Source organism: Cynocephalus volans, chromosome 14, assembly GCF_027409185.1.
Source record: "Cynocephalus volans isolate mCynVol1 chromosome 14, mCynVol1.pri, whole genome shotgun sequence".
Classification (NCBI taxonomy): Eukaryota; Metazoa; Chordata; class Mammalia; order Dermoptera; family Cynocephalidae; genus Cynocephalus; species Cynocephalus volans.
In genome coordinates this window covers 67885064-67905021 of record NC_084473.1, presented here as the reverse complement: position 1 = coordinate 67905021, position 19958 = coordinate 67885064, and the positions used below count along the sequence as shown (strand labels likewise).

Sequence of the window (19958 nt, the reverse complement as noted above, 5' to 3'; positions counted from 1 at the left end):
CTCTGGTCCCATCTTAACTACTCAAAGCAGCAGCAGGTCTTCTGGTGCCAAGAAAAGAGCTTTTATGTTAGGTGAACACCCAGACTGCTGCCCACTTTCTCCACATGCAGCCCCACAGGAACTGAAGCCAGGATGACTGGCCAATGTTCCGTCCAAAAGGCCTAACCTAGGGCTCCTGCACCTCTCCCATGTCAGCCCGAAACAACCCTGGGAAGCCAAGCTATACCCTACCCAACCCAAGACAGGCACAGCCCAACCTACCAGGGCCCCCTCAAGGGCAAACACAGCTGCAGGCCCTGTCTTCTCCAGGGGTTCCATGCGGCGGCGCCAGCGGCGGCGGCGGAAGGCGTCCGTCTTGCGGTACTCCAGGTGGAACTTCCAGCCAAACAGCGAGGCGTACTCCCAGCCCTCGCCCTCCGCCTCAGCCTGCCTGTGCTGCACGGGACAACGGGGCAGACTCAGAGGCCAGTAGGTGGCCCCTGGGGAGTCCTGGGCTCAGCCCCAGCTGTGCCTTCCTGCCCTTCACAACCACTCCTCACTGGCTCCCACACCAGTGACCTCCTGGTGGGAAAACCTGGAAGGGCCACCAGGACGAGGGGGGCTTTGTGCAGCTTCCGCAGCAACAAGAAGCCCAGATCAGAAAATCAGGAGGAGAGAAGAGGCTCTGTGGGCTGTGGGAGAACTGAGAAGCCAGAAAAGGAAGGTAGACTGAAGCAGTGATAAAAACACTGGGCTTTGGTTTGCTTGTTTATTTGATTTATGGGTGGATTTCATGAATCCAAGTTTTCTTGTCATTTCCTTTTTCTTCTTCACATTCTGGCTTATAAAAATGAAAGTGGGTCTATAATTCAGAGGCAAAAAGAAGATCCCATTTCTCATCCCCAGGCTATTTCTCCACAGGAGGCTAGACCTAGGTCACCTGTGGAGGGACCCCCTGCACTTCCTTCAAAGGGGGCCCTTTCCCAAACCTGGAGGGAGTCCTGAAAGTCCCTCACCATCCAGCTCCTGGGAGAGGGGGACCTGGGACTATCTTCAGACACCACCTCAGGTCTGGTCCAGGAGAACAGTGACAAGGGCCAGTCCTGGAGGCCAGCTGCACCCCGCTCCAAAAAGGGTGCTGGTGCACCTTCAGGGAGAGAGCTGAATCTGTCTGGTTCACCTCGCCAGGAACAGCTGGTTATCCAAAAGTCTTGCCTCACCCGGACTCAGCAACATTCCTCTCTAGATTCTCTGTGATTCTCTAGATTCTCTGTAGCCAAAGAGCAAGAAGCAACCTGGGAAATGCCAAAGGCTACTCTTAGGCTGGAGGAGGCCCGGTTCTTAATCCAAAATTCAAATGTGCGCTTGGGAAGAAGGATAGAGACCAAGGGGGTCCAGGGAAGGAGGCACGGAGGCTGTGCAACATGGGCACCACGTGACTCTGCAGCAAGTGCATGTGCTTACAAGCCCTCACACATGTGCACTGCAGGCCTGTCTGCGTCCTGTGGTATCTGTGCACGACTGCACACGTATGTGCTCACACTGCGCGTGTCCTTGGGTGAATGCTGATGGAGTGCACCTTGGCCCCTTCATCAGCCCCAGCTGCCAGGTATGTCAGGGAATCCCCACGGCTGAAGGGAGCCACCTCACTGGGGAGTCTGTGCCCCAGCCCACCCCAGCAGCCCTCAACCAATGATGGATGGCTCAGAGGGTACAAACCCTGACCCCCTGCGTTCGGGTGAGGCTGATTCTGTGGTGCTCAACAGAGCACCCCTCCTCAGGCCAAGGCTGACTCTGCGGAGGCCACATCCTTGCTCCTCACACTCCTGAGAGCATGGCCTCCATAACATGTAGCCAAATTCCTGTCTTAGACTCTGCCTGGAGGAAACCCAGCCTAAGACAAAATCCATGGATGTTCTTCCACCTTCCAGGTCTGTGTAAACTCTGCCTGTGACCTCATCAAGTAGTCATGGGCAACCGGGTGTGTTCTTTGTCTGTGAGCATCTGTGTGTGCTGGATGTGATCTGTATGTGCATCTGTGTATGTGCTGGGTGTGATCTGTGAGCATCTTGAAGGAGTCCCCTGTGCCTGTGCATACTACATGCACACCTGCACGTGTACATGTCTTTGTGCATACAGGTCTGTACTTGTGCCCACTGGCCTCACCCTACCAAGGGGCCTCACTCCCATCCACTGCCTGGTGGCTCACCCTCTTCAGCGCTTCCATCTGGCTGAGGTCCCTCCTGCGCAAGCGGACCCAGCGCCGTCGTCGGTGAGTGTAGTACATCTTCTCAGCAGGGACCCAGTGCCTCGGCTTCCGGTCCGGGGGGATGGTGATGCTGTACTCCCAGCCTGGGGGAGGGGACACCTGTCACTCATTCCCCATTTCTCCTGGGAGATTTCCTGGGAGATTTGGGACATGCTCACAGACTCTTGAGCAGCCACTGATTCCTGGTCCTAATTTGTAGCTTGGAGTGGGGACCGCCTTCAGGAAGTCCCCCAGATGAAGTAGCCCAGTGAAGGTCAGTGCTCCAGGCCACTCAGCTGTCCCTATCTGCAGAATTTGCTGGGGGTGGGGCTCACCAGGCTCCATGTGCTGCCCACCTTGCTCATCAACGGCCCGATTGAGGTCTGTGGACCACTCTTCATCTTCCCACCTCCAGCCCAGGGGGCACTCAATGTCATCTTTGGGAAGCACCTTCTCCCCATTCTAAGGACAGGCAAGCATGAGAAGAGACCAATGGATGTCAGCACGGAGGCAGAAAAGAAGCAACTTGACAATATACATCCTCAAAGCCCCAGACAGAAGGGCACAGCCCCTGGGGACCTGCATGACTCAGGATCAGTGTCCTGCCCCTGATGGACCCCACACTGTCCCTCTGGACCCCAGAGCATGGAGGCTCAGGAGGTGTGAGCAGGGGAGAAATGTCCCAGCCTTCTCTAAGCCACAGGCTCCTCCTGGGACCAATTGTCCAGGACTCCAGGGAAGGCAAACCCCACCTGTCCCTGAGCACCCCCTCACCACATCAGTATAGTTGTCACTCATGTAGATCCACTGGCCTCCGGGAAGCCGGGTCTGGTTCTCAAACACCTCCTCCACGAAGCTCAGGTGCCCGGCATCAGCGTCATGGAGCAGGCTGCGGGGGAGGGCCGGTCAGAGTCTCTGCCAAAAAGACACTCCCCACCCCCATTGCCTCCAGGACAGCACCCGGGCCTTGGCCAAGGTGTCTGTGTTGGCCTCGCCCTGGACAACAACAAGAGAGATGAGGTGAGAGGGAAGAGGGTGCAGAGACCAGGGCGGAGAGCAAGAACATAAGAACACACCACCCAAGATAAAGAAAGACAAAGGGAGACCAACTGAAGACCCCAAAAGCTGGATGGATAGCCAAAGCTCGAGAGACAGCTGTAGAAATACAAAATGTTATCAAGCTGTACGCTTAAGACTTCTTACTGGACCATGTAATAGGTAAGTTACACTTCAATTTTTTTAAATTAAAAAAAAGTTATTGAATGCCCCATGGAAAAGTTGTTTTCCCCACAAGAAAAGAGCAAGGAGAAAGAGGTAGACGGAGGATGCTGATCTGAGAAGGACCAAGAGGGCAGGAGGACTGCTCCGGGGAGTGCGTGACTGCCTCAGACACCGCGAGGGTTAACGTGGAGGGGGAGAGGGGCTTGTCCAGGTATCCCGGAGGACGGAGACACAGCCAACGCATGTGAAGTTGAGTGGAGTCCTAATATAAAGGACTTTCTGACTGTTACAGACCTTTCTGAAAGGGACGCTACCTCGTGAGCCCAGCCCCGGGAGAGTTCAAGTGGAAGTCCCTCCGAGCAGCAGACGGCAGGCAGCAGAGGGACTCACAGAGCTGAGGCCTTTCAGAGACAGAGCCCAGGACTGGGGTGGGTGCTGGTGGGCAGCCTCGCCTGGCCCTCCCCAAGACCTCACTCCCCATGACTCACGTCTTCTCCGGACACACGAACCAGTCTCCAGCCCATGCCCAGCCAGCTGAGGGGCGGAAGCTGTCCTTGGGGAGCTTAATCTTGCCCATGACGTCAGAATACTTGGGGTAGGTAAGGCCCGTGGTGCCCCAGTTCCCCACCAGGGCCAGCTTGGTCTGGTTCTCATACTGGAAGGTGAGGAAGAGGGAGAAGTAAGTGGGAGCCACAGCAGCTCTGGGGGGAGGCAGGGGCGGGCTGGCAGGCACTCACCGTTTCTGCAAAGACAGACAGCTTCCCCTCAGCAAACTGGTTGAACTCCTTCTCATCCACAGAAAGCCCGAACCAGAGCTTGACCCGTATCTGCACTGGCATCCGGGCACCAGGGACCCCCTCCATCGGATACTGGGAACCAGAGAAGGACAGAAGTCCACAACTCCCTTCAGAATCAGGCTGTCCCAGTGGAGGAGGGGTCCTCCAAGCCTGGGCATACCAGCCTGACACCCCATTCGGTGTGAGCCCTGATGGAGGACTTAGAACTTCATGGAAGAAAAGTGTATAATTAAGAAAGCTTCTCCCCATTGCCAAGATTCCTTCCCATCAAAGGAGACTGCCTCATCCCCACCTAGGAGCTGTCTGCAGAGAGGGGCCATGTCCAGACCAGGAGCCTCGTTCTCCCTTTCTCCTGCCACCCTCATTTCCACTCTCTTCTGAAATAGCACTGTCCAGAGGAACTTTCTGCTGTGATAAACATGGTTTATATCTGCACCATCCAAGATGGTAGTCACTAGCCTCATGTGGCTACTGAGCACTTGACATATAGCTAGTGTGACTGAGGAAACTGAATTTTCAGGTGTATTTCATTTTAATTAATTTAAATTTAAACAGCCATATGTGGCTACCATATTGGAAAGCACAGTTCCAGAACTTATCTGTAAGGAGATACAATGATACAGGTCTGGAAAGGAAGAAATTAAAGCCTCCCCTTCATTTCCAGTATTTGGGGGGTGGAGGCAGTAATGTGTCATCTAATATCCCTGCTCTTTCCAGTGCTTATCAGCATGTTAACCACTATTCATTAGTCTTCAACTGCTTTTTAATCCTGAAACTTTCAGAAGCTCTGCCAAAATGAAATAACCACAACAACCCAACATACAAAAATTATTCTCCACAATTACTTCACCATTTTGATTGATAGCAAAGGTTGGATATAGCTTAAGGAGCAGAAGTTTCTCACTCTTAGATTAACACATTGTCCCCGAGAGGAGGCAACACGTTGAGTGCCTGGGCCTGGTGTGCATGAGCTCGGGGGAGCTGAGCCGGAGGAGACGGCAGTTTGAATGGGCTCAGAAGAGGAAAGGGAGGTTGAGGCAAGGGGTCCCACAGCAGTGGAAGAGGCCTGGACTCCTAGAGGGAGAGCCCAGGCAGGTAGGAGGCTCAAGACAGGGTGCTGGACATGCCTAGGCAGTGACCATCTCACACTTCCCGACCACAGACCCAGCCCCTCTTCTTTTGGTTCATCCTTGGTGACGCCTGGAGGAGCCCCTGACCCCATGTGCCACCCCCTGGAAACCTCCCCACAGCCGTCCAGCTGTCCGGCTGTCTGGCTGTCGCTTCAGCTGTCCTCTCCCCCGGGTGGTTAGCTGCCTTTTCCCCTCCAAACCACCAGCCCCAGGGAGATGGCAAGAATGCCTGACCCGCTCTTCCCCCATCCACCCCCAGCCCTCTCCCTTGCCCTCCCCCAGACGGGGCCAGCCTGCCGGACCCAAAATAGCAACAGCAAATAAAGAAATGTCTAGTTTGGGGCTCCTCTCCTTCTCTGCTGGTGCTCATTTTTTCCAACTTTGGTTTAAGTTAAGAAACACCAATGTTTTCTTGGTCTCTGCTTGCTGCCAACATTTTTGTAGAGCTTGCTCAGGAGCTACTGGCGGGGTTCATAAACTCAGTAGGGAAGACTTCGAGAAACAATTCTATATCTTTTTTTTTTTTTTTTTTGCTTGGAATCAGGGAAAATTTTCAGTGCATTTCCCCAAGGCTGTGAGGCCGAAAGGTCAGATCTTGGAGCCCATCCTCTTCCAGCGAGTCCAGCAGACCTGCTCCTGCAGCCCCACCTCCGCTCTTGCCAAACAGCCCTCCCTGGTTCGCCCCACTCAGATGTGGCCTCTCCCTGACTTCCTCTCCTTTCTGCCCCACTAGGCGGGAAACTGGCTTAGGAGGGAGATTCACAGAGGTTAATATTCTAGGAGGTTGGAATTACATGGGAAATGTGCCCCAGGTGGCATGTGAGCAGGTGGGAGGGGGGAGCCTGCTGCATCCACACACACACCCCCATACACATACATGCACCTACATACATACACACACATACACACACACCTGATTCTACTTTCTGGGCAATGCTGGCCTCTCCTCTGAAGTACCAATGACTCTGTGTGCAGATTTCTGTTCATTCCTGGCCTTGGGTTGGCTTTCAGACATGGCACTTATGGAGCCTCCTCTCCCCAGGGTGCAAGGGAGCTCCCCAAAAGGGAAAGGGGAGAAGAGGGGAGAGAAACTAGTACCCACTGATCACCTAGCTTCAGCAAAACCCATTACCTATTACCTAATTCAACCTTTAAAGCCTGTGAAGTGTGGGGGGTGGGGGTGGAAAGCTACCTGGTTAGCTCAGGTGGGTAGAGCACAGTTTTTCTAACACCAAGGTTAAGGGTTCGGATTCCCATTCTGGCCAGCCACCAAAAAAAAAAAAAAAAAAAAACTGGTGAAATGGGTAACCTCATCCTCATTTTATAGGTGAGAAGACAGCAGGCAGTTCAGAGAGGTTAAGCAACCTGCCCAAGGCCACACAGAGTTCCAGCCCGTCTGCACACACTGTACTGCTGAAGGCTGTCCTCTCTACCTACCCTAGGGGGCAAAGAGAATGGCTGGCCACTCTATAAATGGGTTGACCAACAGTCACTCAGAGGGCTCTGCTCAGAGGGTTAGAGACTAAGGTTAGTCAACCATGACTTCCTAGAAGATCTGAGGTGGGAGGAGAGACGTGGGGAAGGGGGAGGTCAAGAGCAAAGGGGCTTTGGGGACATGGGCCAGGCTGAGATGAAGGCCAGGCAAGCTAACAGAGCCTTGGATGCTAACAGAGCCACTCGGAGCAAACAGGAAGTGGTAAAGAGCAGACCCGCTTCCAGGGCCACTCCTCCTCCGACAGGGGCAGCCTCAATGACAGCCCTTCAAAGAGGGACCCTCCCCTTGGGCCTCGGCTGCCATAGCACAGGATGGGATTTCCCCACACTATGTTCCGACCACCAGGCTGCAGTCCCCTGACCAAAATAGCCTTGGCTCTATGTCTCCACATTAGCCCCAAGCACCTGCCTCACTTCTCCATCAGCCCACCCTCAAGGCTGGTCAATCCCCCCAGAGAAGATGGAGACAGAGCAGGGATGGTGCTGGAAGAGGAGAAAGGGAAGGAGAGGTGGGGGCCAGCTGAGACTGGGGCACAGAATTACATGTTCCCAGCTCTCCAGTGGGTCCAAATCACAACACACCTGGACCCAAGCCCCAGACATCAGCCTTCCCAGCAGGGAGGAACCTGAGCTTGAGCATGGCTCCAGCTGGAGTCGGGGGCACACAGGCAGGGCGTGGAGCCCAGGTCTGTGCCAGGACTATAAGAGGCTGGGGCTGGGGGTTGATGCTTCCCTACCAGGTACCCATTTGGGAGCAGGAGTACAGCTACTCAGGGATCAGCCTCCTAGATGGCCTGGGGCCACAGACGCCACCTCATTCATTTCTAGGCCCCATAATTCCAGCTCAAACCTGCTAACTTTCTGGTCTAGATGTGTAGAGTCTGGGTACTTTGTGGGGAACAGAGGTAAAGGACCAAAGACCTCCGCCCCTTCCTAGACCAGAGCCCAAGGACTCTGAGAGAGGATGAGAACAGGAGAAGGAGACGGTAGAGATGCGAGAAAAACCTTGTGTTGAGAAAATACGATCAGGACTTGGGAAAAAAGAAAACTCACTTTCAGAAAGATCGTCTGCAGCTTCCCACAATTCTTGCCACAGTAGTTGGCACCCCGCCGGGAGAAGAGGACTTCGTGGGCGGGCACCCGCTGGTACGCCACACGCTTGTCTCCCTGCAGCATCCAGATGACAATGTCCGGCAGGCTGTTCTGGGGCTGGAGGGAGGGTGGCCGTCAGGGCGGGAAAGCTGACATGCCCAGGTCCACACCCCTCAGCCACACCGTGAGCTGACCTCTGACTCAGAGGCCGCAAAGGCCTCTCCTCCCTCAGCTTTCATCCCACACGCTACCCGCCCGGGCCTTCGCCTTGACCTCTCAGGGCTAGCTAAGTGCCCGTCTTCAGCGGCTGTGAGCCCGCAGAGGACAGGGCAGGAGGCTGCCCCCAGCTCACGTGAGGAGCCCACCAAAAATTCACCTAGCTGAGTACATGTTTCTGGGAAGGGATGCCTCTGCCTGGAGCTCAGAGCTTAAGTTCCTAGGTCCCCTCTACTAGGTAGATGTTCCCATGGGTAAACACCGGAGGATTAGATTTGACCAGGCAGATGACACCACACTTAAGATACCACCCCCCTGAGAGCAGCAGCAAATCCACAGAGGATGTGCCCCTTCCCAGAGGACACCCACTCCTCCTCGCTCTAACAACAGGGACCTGGGGGCCTTGAGACACTTGGCTCTGACCGTGGTGACTAGCCCAGACCAAAACCTCAAGGCCCCTGAGCCCCCCAGGGCCTCTAGCAGTGAGTGACAACTGCTGCCCATGGGACACTCTGGAGAGACAGCTGGGCAAGGGTCCATCTACTTCCAAGGATGGTGAGCAAAGTATGCCCTGGGTGGAGTGGGGTCTCTACCCAGGGCTACTGCTGAGCTGATCTCCTGCAGCCCTCACTCAGCATGTCATGGGCACAGTTTCATTTAATCCCTGTAGTGAGCTTGGGAGGCATCCCATCTGACAGGTGAGGAGATTCAGGCTCAGAGAGGTTGAGGTGTTCCTAACCACTACACCAGCTGTTCTCGAAGTGTGGCCCCCGAGCAGCATAGCAGCTCCTGGGAACTTAGAAATGCACGCTGTCAGGCAGCACCCCAGACCTGGGGGTCAGGAACTCTGGGAGTGGGCCTGGAACCTGTTTCGCAAGCCCTCCAAGGGATTCTGACACACACTCAGGTTTGAGAAGGGCTCTGTCCACCTTCCAGTGAAGAAATAACACCCGAGTGGCCTTAACCCCTCCCAGCCATATCACAATCTGTGCCAAGAGTTCAAAGGTCAGTCTAGGCCAAGATGATGGAGGGCAGCCAGAGACCAGCCTGAAGGGTTGGTCTGTGGCTGAGCGACATAGTCCCCCCCAGGGAACTGACCACGTGCCTGCAGGCCCTGCTCAGGGAGGCATCCAAGACTGACTCCACAAACCATCATCTCTTCCTGAGCACCCTCCCATCACCTGGGCTTCCCTCTCCCCTCCAACAGCTTGCTCCTACAGAAGCCCCTCTCCTGGACCTGCCCTTCTCCACACACTCCTTCTGGGGACACCCTTCCTCACCACCCCCACCTCCTCCCTAGGGGTCCAGATGGCTCCGATCAGAGTGGGCAGCAGCTGTGTCTGCTCACTACTTATGAGCAGACCTTTCTTGTCCTTCTGGACAAATCTGTGGCCTGCCTGCTTGCCAGAGAACTGGGTGGGTGCATCTGGCCTTGAAGACCTGGGGAGGGAGGGTATGCAGGTGTGGAAATGGTGCTCCCAAAGACAAACTGGAGCCAATTCTCTCTGATTAGATATGACAAAGCTCAGGGTTACAGCAAATGCTGCCTCCCCAGGCCTGTGGCACAAGGCATCCAGAAGAGCAGAAAATACAGGGCCTGTGAGAGGCAGGTCTGGGGCCAGGTTGGCCAGAAGGAGTCAGGTCCCTGGGGAAGCAGGCCCGGGCTCTGCACCTGGAGCCAGGCATCCTGGGTTCTGGTCTCAACTCTGTCTGGACATACTTTGGAGGGTAGGGGGCATTTGTTAAGTACCTACTGTACGCCAGGCTCTGGGTAGGCTCCATAACACCCAGTATCCCATTGCATCCTCTCTCCTCCTTCTGCCAATGGGACCTTGAGGCCCAGAGAGATTAAGTCACCTGCCCAAAGTCACCCAGCAATGGAACCAGGGTTGGATCATGGTCCCTTGTCCCTCCCAGTGCTGATGATCCAGGCAGCAGGAGGGCAGAAGAAAGAAGATGCCTCGCGGAGTTAACTACCTCCTCCGCCAGAGCACGGAGACGCAGAAGCCAATCTTCAGCCTGCTCCAGGGCAGCCGGGAGCTCGCTGTGGTCGAGCTTCAGGGCCAGGGCAGCTTCAGTGATTTGGCTCAGGTGACGGGTGCGCAGCCGGTACAAGTACTGGTCCAGGTGGGTGGCAGAGGGTGTCTGGTGGACATCGCCCAGGGGCTGGCTGTGAGGGAAAGACAGATGGGATTGCTTGACGAACAGGAGCCCAGCACTCCTCCAGGTCCAGGTACACACACGCCTGTGCACCGGCCCTCACAACAGGCCCACACCCTCAGCCTGATCTGCATGCACAGTCACCTCTGTGGGACGTGCCCCATCCTCACCTCCTCCCAGAAGCCTGCCCAGCCACATCGGCAGCACGCTTCCAACTCTGAAGCCCACCAGCCTTTGCTTTGGAGCCACCTGTTTGGAACTTATCCTCAACTCCAGTCTGGTAAGTTCTTTTGCATGAGTGTCCCCCTCTCCCCAACTGACTGCAAGTTCTCAGAGGGCCCAAAGGGCCCTCTCCTGCCCCTGGGTCCTCCTAGAGCAGAAGCCTGAGCGCTAAGTTGCCCTCCACTAAAACAAATCCACTCTGTGTTGTGCACACTTTCTTCAAGAAAGAAATTTATAGACCCCTGACGAGCCACTGCAGACGCTGCAAGGAGGTCAGCAGCCAGTATACAGATGTGTCCACCCAGGGCTGCCGTGCAACATCCTTGCCAGACCCCTTTGCTTTGGGAAGCCTTTGGAGAGGAGGCGGGGTTCATGCAGTCCCAGAAACACAGCCCTGTGCCCCAAGTAAGGGGTTAGGTTTAAACTCAATCCTGTTTGGAGGCAAAGAACTCTGCCACCCCCCTCCCACGGGGCTCCTCCTCACGGTTCCAAGCCTGCAGGGTCAGCACACACAAGGGTCATGCAGGACAGGACGGGGGGCCCTGTGCATCTGTGCTCTCCCTCACCAGGCAGGACACCTCTTGATTGTCCCTGATCTAGGGTATGGGGAGGCCTCCACCCCACCCCCAGCCTAGCCCTCGACTCCCAAACAGGACATTAGTCAACCCCGCTCCGCCAGGTCTGCTCCCACCCCTTGCACGGCCCCCCCACCTCCTGCTCCCCTCCCCGCAGCGTCTCGACTCCCGGCTCCCGGCTGATTTATTTTTCTGCCAATTTCCCCGAGCTATGCAGAACCAATTACCGCCGGAGCGCAGCGGCACCGCCGCCGCCAGATACACCACTCTGGCAGGCCCTCGGCGCACTACATTTTTCCTGTTATTTTTTTTAATTGAATTTTTAGGGTGGGGGGAGCAATACGCAAACTCCATCTCGGGAAACTTAAGCCCCGGGGCCTGTCTCAGGTCACGTACTGCACACCCTGTGGTAATATAATATTTACTGCCCGCGGGTGCCGCGGATAGGACTGCCCGGGCCGGGAGCGCAGGCCTCCATCCCAGCCCGCTGGCTGCGGCGGAGGGGCACGCTCGGCGGGCGAGGGGGGCCTGGGCCAGAGCCCTGGGCTGGGGCCTGCCTGGGAACCAGGCCGGAGTGGGCCTGAGGGCGGGGACAGGCGGGTCTGCACAGGGGTAGGAGAGCCGGGCCAGCCAGGGTGATTTATGCGCCCGGCCTGGGTCGGGAGCGGGGAGGGGCTGCGCTACAGACCACCAAAGGGGGATTTTCACGGAGGCCACAGCCCAGCCAAGACTCCCCAAGAAACAGCCAGGACCTGTAAGTGCCACTAACAAGCTGTCTCGGTCCTTTCCCACCTCAGGAAAGAGCAAGGCAGGGGGTATGGAAAGAAGAGGAGATGGGGAAGGGGAGCCTGGTGGTGCCCCCACCCTAAGCAAGGGCACAGGCCCTGCCAACCCCACTGACTTGGAAATCACCTAGGCCCAGAGCAAAGTCAGTGCAGGCTGACAGCAGAGCCACTGCTCACAACATCGCTGCCAGACCCTGCGGGACCACGTGGGTGCCTGTATCAGAGATGACTGCGCAGGAGGTGACAGTGTCCAGCCTGAAAGATGAACTGGCCTCAGGTCATTTATTTCACTCTTCCTGAGCAACAGTTCTGCTGGGCCTGGGTTGGGAACTGGGTCCAAGACCACCAGCCCTGCTCTCCTGGAGCACCCAGAACAGAAAGGCAAACAGTCTACAATCCCCACTCAAGCAGCCTCAGAATCAGGAGTCCTTTCTGAAAGAAGTAGCCCTGAGCTACACCTGGCAGGACTGGCAGGAGCTAGTCAGACCAAAGAGAACAGGAAGAGTGCTCTGGCTGATGGAACCCCAGGTGCACAAAAGCAAAGGCTCAGAGGCAAGGCGGACACTTGTGGGTGGTGAGGGCAGGACAAGCCAGCACAGAGGCTCAGAGGGGCTGGGGGTCCATGAGGCAGGTGGTGGGGACCTGCTCAGCAGAACGAGAGCTGAGACTTCTCCTGAATGTAATGGGAGCCCCCACAGGCTGAAGTGGGGCAGTCATGGCACAGTTTTAGGAAGGTCGTGGAGATGCCGAAATGAGAGACTGGAGAGGAAAAAGGACTGGAAGAGGCAGAGCCAGCAGAGCTGGGGAGGGGAACAGAGAGGGAGGGCGGTCAGAGCTGGCTCCGATTTCCAGCAGGGGTTCTGGGGAGATGGATCCACGAAACACAATGGGGGAGGTGATGAAACCTGTCTGGGACATGCGTAGCCCCAGACACAGCATGGATGTGCTGGCAGGACATCACATGGAGATGTCCAGCAGGCATTTGGGTCTATGGGTCTAGAGATCAGAGAAGAGGGCTGGGGTGGAAGAACAGAGTGGATGCCACTGACCTGGGGGGACGGGGGAGGCTCCCAGGGAGATGAGCCAGGAAAGGGCCTGAGATGGAACGAGGAACACCAGTGCTGGAGATGCGGACAGGGCCAGCCAGGGGAACAGGTGGACAGCTGTGGTCAGCCAAGCTGGCTTGGGCAGGGGCCCCCCACTTGGCTGCCCTGCTTGTGAGGGAAGGTGGAAGAAGCCCTTTTGCAAGGTCCAGGGCTACTTGGTGGCCTCCGGTGGTGCCTGAAGCAATCAGTCCTGATTGATCAATTCCTCCCTGTGGAGAGCCATTTGTGCATTCCTAAGGGAATAGGATCCCAGCTCCCCTCCCAAGCTCCTGATCTGGGACCAATGCCCCAGGGAGGCCTGGGCCTACCCCCAGGAGAGTGACTCCAGGGGGCCAGGCTTTGGTAGAAGTGTCTTTAGCCAAGTCGTTCAAGAGCAGAGCCTGAGGAAGGCACTGAGGGCAGCCCAGGACTTGGGTCCCACCCATCTCAGATGTTTCAGGCATCTCGGACCTGCCAAGTTCCACACAAGACATGAATCATAAGTGGTGCTATGGTAGAGCCCCGAGCCCTGCCCACCTACCACACCTGAGGCTGTGCCAATAGGGCATAGAGAGTAAAGCTGCAAGCATGGCCTGGGGGCACAGGGAAACCCAGCTGAGCTCATCCCCACAGCCACAGCCCCCCAGGCTGTGCCCCTGTGTGCCCCCATTCTGCCTGTCCACCTCCTGACCACAGGGCCAGCTTGGTCCCAGAAGTCCCTCCCTCTCAACATGGCCTGCCCTGAACTCTTCATCTCCACCCCCAGCCTGCTCCTCCCCCTGCTGAGCCCCTCCAAGAATGGCCTTGATGCCCACCCAGCTGCCCTGGCCAGAGCCAGGGGAGGATTCTAGACCGCCCTTTGGCCTCCATATCCAATCCATCATCAAGTCTGACCACGACACAGCAGCACAGTGAGGAAGCTCTGCCACTTACTGGGCAGGTTTACCTCATTTGTAAAATGGGGATCATTCTACTTCCTACCTGGTTAGATTTTTATGATTAGCGAACAAATGCAAAATTCTTAGAACAGTGCCTGGCACAAAAGGTGAGCTGTCATCACAATACCTCCCAAGCGGTCCCTGCTGTCCTCTGCTTCCTCTGGTTCCCACCCCTCTCAGTGTCACTACCTCAGCTACGCCTGCATAGCCCTATGTCTAGCCTCCCCTCACTTGGTCCCTAGCACCCGCCCATCCCTCACAATGCAGTCAAGGTGAACACTGGAGCCATGGAGGACCACCTTGCCCCTCAACGGCTCCCAGGGCTGAGTTCTCCTTGGCGGAGCCCCTAAGACCTGCCCCAATTGGGCCTCAGCTTCCCCCTGCTAATCCCCCAGAGGCAGCAGGCATTTCAGGCTTCTTCCCCTTTGCCTGGGCTGTACCCCCTCCAAAGGCGAACTCCTACTCCTCCCTCACATCAGCATGTTCACATCAGGCATCTCCTCCTTCTCTGAATTAGATCTGTTGGAATTAGATGTACCTGCTCCAAGCTCCTACAGCCCATGCCTCTAAAACCCCTTTGGCTCATTTTTGCATCCGTCACCCGCTGGAGGACTGAAGGGGCACCCTTGCCAATGCACTCCGGATGCCTGGCACTGAAACTGCCAGGCTTCAGGAAGATCTGCAGAATGCATGAATGACCTATCTGTAATCCCATCACAGTGGGGTAGCGTTTCTTTGGGGTAACATTTTGATGAAGATGCACTTCCTAACTGGGGTACAAAGGACTGGGAGGGACGCCGCACCACAAGCCATGGTCACCAATTTTCAGCATGAAGGCATTTCTCAGATACCTTCAACAGGGCTCTACAACCAGGCTGAGGGCGGAGGGATGAGATGTGGAGGGGGCATAGCATACATTTGCATGTATTCACTCATTGGCACATGTTAACCCCATAGAGAGCAGAAGAGCAACTATTTATTATTAAGTCCATTTAATAGCTGAGAAAACTGAGGTCCAGGGAAGTGAAGCTGCTCAAAACCACAAAGCTGGTTAAAGGGATCTAAGTCTCCTGCTATTTCTTCTTCTTAACAATTATAGCTACCGTTTATTAGATCCTTCCTAAGGGCTGGAGACTCTGTTTATGAGATATTATAAAGTAGTTTTTCTTCATGTCAGGTTGAAGTTGAGGAAACCAATTTTCAAAGCCTTTGAGTGGCTCCCCAAAACCACCCAGTAGTGGAGGAGATGCTGAGATGGACCCCTCTGCTGGGCCTCCACACCCCCCTATCCTCCATCCCCCCAGAGCCTCCTTTTCCTGAAGTTGACAATCAGCCGTGTCAATAGAAGGCTAAACAGAAACTGTGCTCCCCGACATGGCCTTGGGGGAAGGAGGGGTGCCGTCACCCCCCCACGCCTCGTCCAGCCGGCTTCTCCTGGAGATTCCATCAGGGAAATAAGAGGTCGGGGATCAGAGACACAATGCTCGCCATTCAGGTGAGCTGGCCGCCTGGCCACAGCTGCTGCCGCTGCGGGGAGATTTATGACCTGCTCTAAATGTCACCTTTTCAACTCCCCGTGCTGGCTCCGCCACCTTTGGACTCAGCACAGGCTGGACTGCTGGCCAAGCGTGGCTGGGGAGACGTGCCATCGCTCACCGCCACACACGAACACTCCCAGGGAAATAGGCCTAGTTGAGCCAGGCCGGGAGGGCACTGGAGGTGCCAGGTACCCCCTACCTGCAGTCTGCAATGAGCCCATCCATCAGCTGAGCCACCAGGGAGTCCACGTCCTCAGTGGAGCACTGAGCCTTCAGGGCCAGGTGGACCTGCTCCAGGCCAGCTTCCTGTGGGACGGGTAAGCAAGGGTCAGGAGTATCACCGTGGGGTGGAAGGAACACACTGGACCCAACGGCCAGGCCCTGTCACCACAGCCCAGTCCCTAAGCCAAAAAGGAGCGAACAGAGCAACGAAGGCAGAGCTCAGACCCAATAAGCCAGCATCTGTCCTGGCTTAGGAACTTTCCAGGGCTCCTCACACCCAAACAGATCTGAGAGTCCCAAGCCTGAAGCTCCAACCTCGCACGTGGTCACGAGGAGCACAGGTCAGTCTACAGACTTCAACAGAACTTGATTGCATCCTGCTCCACCCCTGCCACCTTCAAGCCAGGTCTGACTGCCCACAGGGAAGAGGCCCTCTCTGAGCCTGCTCTGGTTCCCCACCTGGAACCCTCTCTCCCTTCCAGATTCTACTACACAGCTAGGCTGAGATCAAGTCCACCTTCCTCCAGGAGCAGTCCAGCCACCTCCAATCACAGGGAGTTCCTTGCATAAACTTGCATAGCCTGGTCACTCCTTGGGATGCATCTGGTCTCCTCTACTGAGGTCTTTTCTGGAGCTCTCCATGAGCTCAGCCCTGAGCTGGGAGGTGGAGACCACTCTCGCAGTGCCTGTCAGGTCAAGGCTCGTTCCTCAGTCCTCCATGCACTCCTCCCCACCGTCAGCCTTCCTGAGCACGACGTGGGCTCTGCACTGGGACCACCAGTCTAGGGACAAGCCCAAGAAAGAAAGCACAGTCCCAGCTCTCGTGGGGTCTACAGTCTTGCTGTGAGACAATGATGGGATCCATCCAGAAGGCAGAGTCTGGACAAATGCAGCATCGACTCCAAATTCTCCCTATTTTGGTGTCTGTTGGTATCCTCCCTTCCCTAGAGCTGCCAATTGCAAGGAAGGTGTGGGCCACCATGGCCCTCCACCTGGGCCTGGACCCCTTCCAGCCACTCCAGACCCCAGTCCTTCCCTTCCCCTTCCCTCTCTCCTCTTCCTGAGCTCACCTCCTCACCCTCAGCCACACCCCACTAGCCCCCTTCCCTCCACGGGCTGCTCCTCACTTGCTCCAGCAGTGGGGCCTGCACCTGTCTCCTCCACTTTCCCACAGGCTACCCTCTCTCCCCGCCTTCCCAGTCCCCCAGCCACCAGAGTCACTTCTCACAGCCCATCCTCCTCCCCAAGTCCAATGGGCCACCAAGGCCTTGTACAGCAAGTCCTACAATTTCCCCCCAAGTCCGTCTCCTTCCCAGGACCTCATCACCCTTCTCTGAACCCCTGCACTGGCAGCCTAGCTGGGCTCCCACCTCCCATCCCCTGCCCCCACCAGACACTGCCCATACACTGCCCTCCGGATGCCCCTTGGCCTGGTGTGTCACCTGAATCTAAGTTTGGAAAGCCTACATGAGAGGTGCGGGTGAGCCTGTGCCCTCCTTTATTAAACTGACTCCCTGAAGGCAGGGGCAGCTCCTTGTTCACTTCTGGCTTCTCGCTTTTACCTACAAGTTCCTAGTACAAGCCCTTGCATGTGGTTGGGGTCAAAAGGCATCTGCTGAACAAGTGAGTCAAGGCTGTATCTTGCTGCTGCAATCTCAGCTTCCTCAGCTCCCTTCCTCTGTGTTGTCTCCTACATCAGACTGGGGCTTCCCCAGGGCTCTTCTCATCCCCTCTCTCCTCTTCCCAGATACAGGACAGCACTGCAAGCCTGGCACTGTCAGGACAGAGGACCCTAGGCCATGAAGGTCAGTGGGCACAGTCATGTGTCAGTGTGTGCACCTGTGGGTGGGTGGGTCTGAGACAGGGGCGGGGGGGTGTCATGCACAGGTGTGTGCGGGCTGGAGCAGGGGCAGGGGGAGTCATGCACAGGTGTGTGCGGACTGGGGTGGGGCAGGGAGGTCATGCACAGATGTGTGTGGGCTGGGGCGGGGCGGGGGATCATGCACAGATGTGTACAGGCTGGGGTAGGGCGGGGAGGTCATGCACAGATGTGTGTGGGCTGGGGCGGGGTGGGGGATCATGCACACGTGTGTGTGGGCTGGGATGGGGCGGGGGGGTCATGCACAGGTGTGTGAGGGCTGGTGCAGGGGCAGGGGGGTCATGCACGTGTGTGAGGGCTGGGGCGGGGCGGGGGATCATGCACAGGTGTGTGCGGGTTGGGGTGGGGCAGGGGATCATGCACAGGTATGTGCGGGCTGGGGTGGGGCGGGGGGTCATGCACAGGTGTGTGTGGGCTGGGGCAGGTTTCACTCACCAGCTGGTCAGCGATCCTAAGCAGCTGGTTCTGAGTGTCGGTTCTGTGGCTGATGTCCTCCCAGTAGGATGACAGCACCACCACAGGCTTCACGTTGCCCCAGGGTAAGTAGTAGTAGTGGCATCCTGGGTGGGGAGCAGGGCCTGAGGACTGTGCCAGGAGTGGAGGGGTGGGTGGGCAGGGACACTGCAGAGCTCAGGCCTCCCAGACACTCCAGGGCTAGCAGGTGTGCAGCTGAGACGGGGGCTGATGGTGGGATGTAGACAGGCACCTGCTCCCCTTCCTATCTAAGAACTCACTTGCTTGGACACATGGTGTGACCTGTATTCCCCAGTGTCCAAACAAGGTGCCTGAGCTCCTGAGCTGTCTGTCGTTAAACAGACAGCTGCTGCCCTCATTTAGGGCTCCACAGCACATCAAAACAGAGGGGTCATTAGAACGACTCTGGGAAACCCAAGCCCACACTCCCCGAGACCTCTAAGCCACATTCAACAGACTCCACATAAGGATGGAGATGGGCAACTGGTTTCAGGAGCCCAGTCCGTGTATGCTGGCAGCTGGCCCACCCGGAGCAGAGCAGGGGGCACCCCAAACAGGCTCGCCAGGGCTGGGTCCTTTGAGTAGGCCTCCAGCAGTTTCCCACAAGAGGCCCAATTTAGGGTTCAGCCCCTCTCTGCGGCTCTGGCCTCACCGTCAAAGACTGCCCGGCTGTACTGGGTGGCAGAGGCCAGCGGCAGGCAGGTGGTGTCGAACTTGTTCCCATAGTTCCCGATGCTGACCTCGAACTGGATGGCATCGTCCACGTCCTGCAGCATGGAGGCCGAGTAGAAGGCGGCAAAGAGGGAGTACTTGCGCCTCCGAAGATACTTCTGAGAGCAGAGAGGGCAGCCAGAGGGTCACAGGAGGGGGAGGGAAGACGGCCGGGGTGGGGAGGGTCACGTGTCTGGCAGGCCCTGACCATAACCCTCACCTAGTAACTGCTGGCTGGACTGAGGGGTGGCAAATAGTCCAAAAAAGAAACAGCATCCAGATTTAGTTACTAACTGAACAAACTCATTCCAGGTCTGTGTGTGTTTGGCCATATTTCTCTAATAAGATCTGCTCCTCCAGGGTCATGCTGCTCCTTAATCCGAACCAGCAGCGATGGCACTGCCACGTCAGTGGAGCAAGGTCTCCCACAGTGCCCCTCAGGGCAAGCCAGGCCTCATAGGCCATTCGGAGGTGCTGGGAGCCTAAACCACCATGCTCCTGCCCAGAGCTCCCACCCCACGCCACTCAGAGTCTCCACCACACCAGCCAGTTCTGCAGGCTGCCATGGCCATGAGCTTGGGATGAATGAATCTCATGTCCCCTCTGGGCACTGGGCACAGGGCTGAGAACACAGGAGCACTCAATCACACATCCAGACTTGAACCAAGATGACTTTATGATTCCCCTCATAGAAGAATGGGAAAAGAGAGGTCAGGCAATTGGGTTTTAGGAGAATGTAAATGCAAGGGTACTTCAAAGAGTTCAAGGAAAAATAGAATTAAAAGATAATATGAATCTTTCCCCCAACTTTTTGAAGTACCCTTGTAGTAATAACACTAACACTTACTGAGTACTTACTACATACAGGTATTTATTCACTTAATTCTCACAACAGTCTGATGAGGTCAGCATAATTATTATCCCCACTTTATGGAGAGGGAAACTGATACAGCTGGTAAGTGGTAGAGCCAGGATTCAAACCAGAGCCATATAACTGCAATGTCTAAAAGCTTAAACCACTGTGCAGACTCCATACAACTGCCTCTGGGCACAAGGCCCAGCTCTACCATTCATTGTTCTGATGTTTCTGAGCCTCAGTTTCCTCATCTGTAAAATGGAGCTAACAGCAGCCACTTCGTGGGATGCTGGAGATTCAATGACATCAGGAGTGTCAGGAGCTCAATCTCTGAAA

At 56.2% G+C, this 19958-nt stretch overlaps 1 protein-coding gene across 7 annotated transcripts in view; it reads right to left on the bottom strand.

The window, feature by feature from the left end:
• The window catches only part of DYSF (dysferlin), a 221544-nt gene that overhangs the window by 106853 nt on the left and 94733 nt on the right, over positions 1–19958 (bottom strand). For all 7 annotated transcript variants that reach the window (XM_063077909.1, XM_063077912.1, XM_063077914.1 and 4 more), the window contains 11 exons: positions 18708–18885; positions 18017–18141; positions 15680–15786; positions 10155–10347; positions 7923–8078; positions 4186–4317; positions 3937–4103; positions 3002–3116; positions 2584–2689; positions 2189–2331; positions 262–435 (listed from right to left, as the gene is read on the bottom strand). In XM_063077909.1, coding sequence (XP_062933979.1) covers positions 262–435; positions 2189–2331; positions 2584–2689; positions 3002–3116; positions 3937–4103; positions 4186–4317; positions 7923–8078; positions 10155–10347; positions 15680–15786; positions 18017–18141; positions 18708–18885 — 1596 coding nt within the window. The remainder of the gene's footprint in view (positions 1–261; positions 436–2188; positions 2332–2583; positions 2690–3001; positions 3117–3936; positions 4104–4185; positions 4318–7922; positions 8079–10154; positions 10348–15679; positions 15787–18016; positions 18142–18707; positions 18886–19958) is intronic.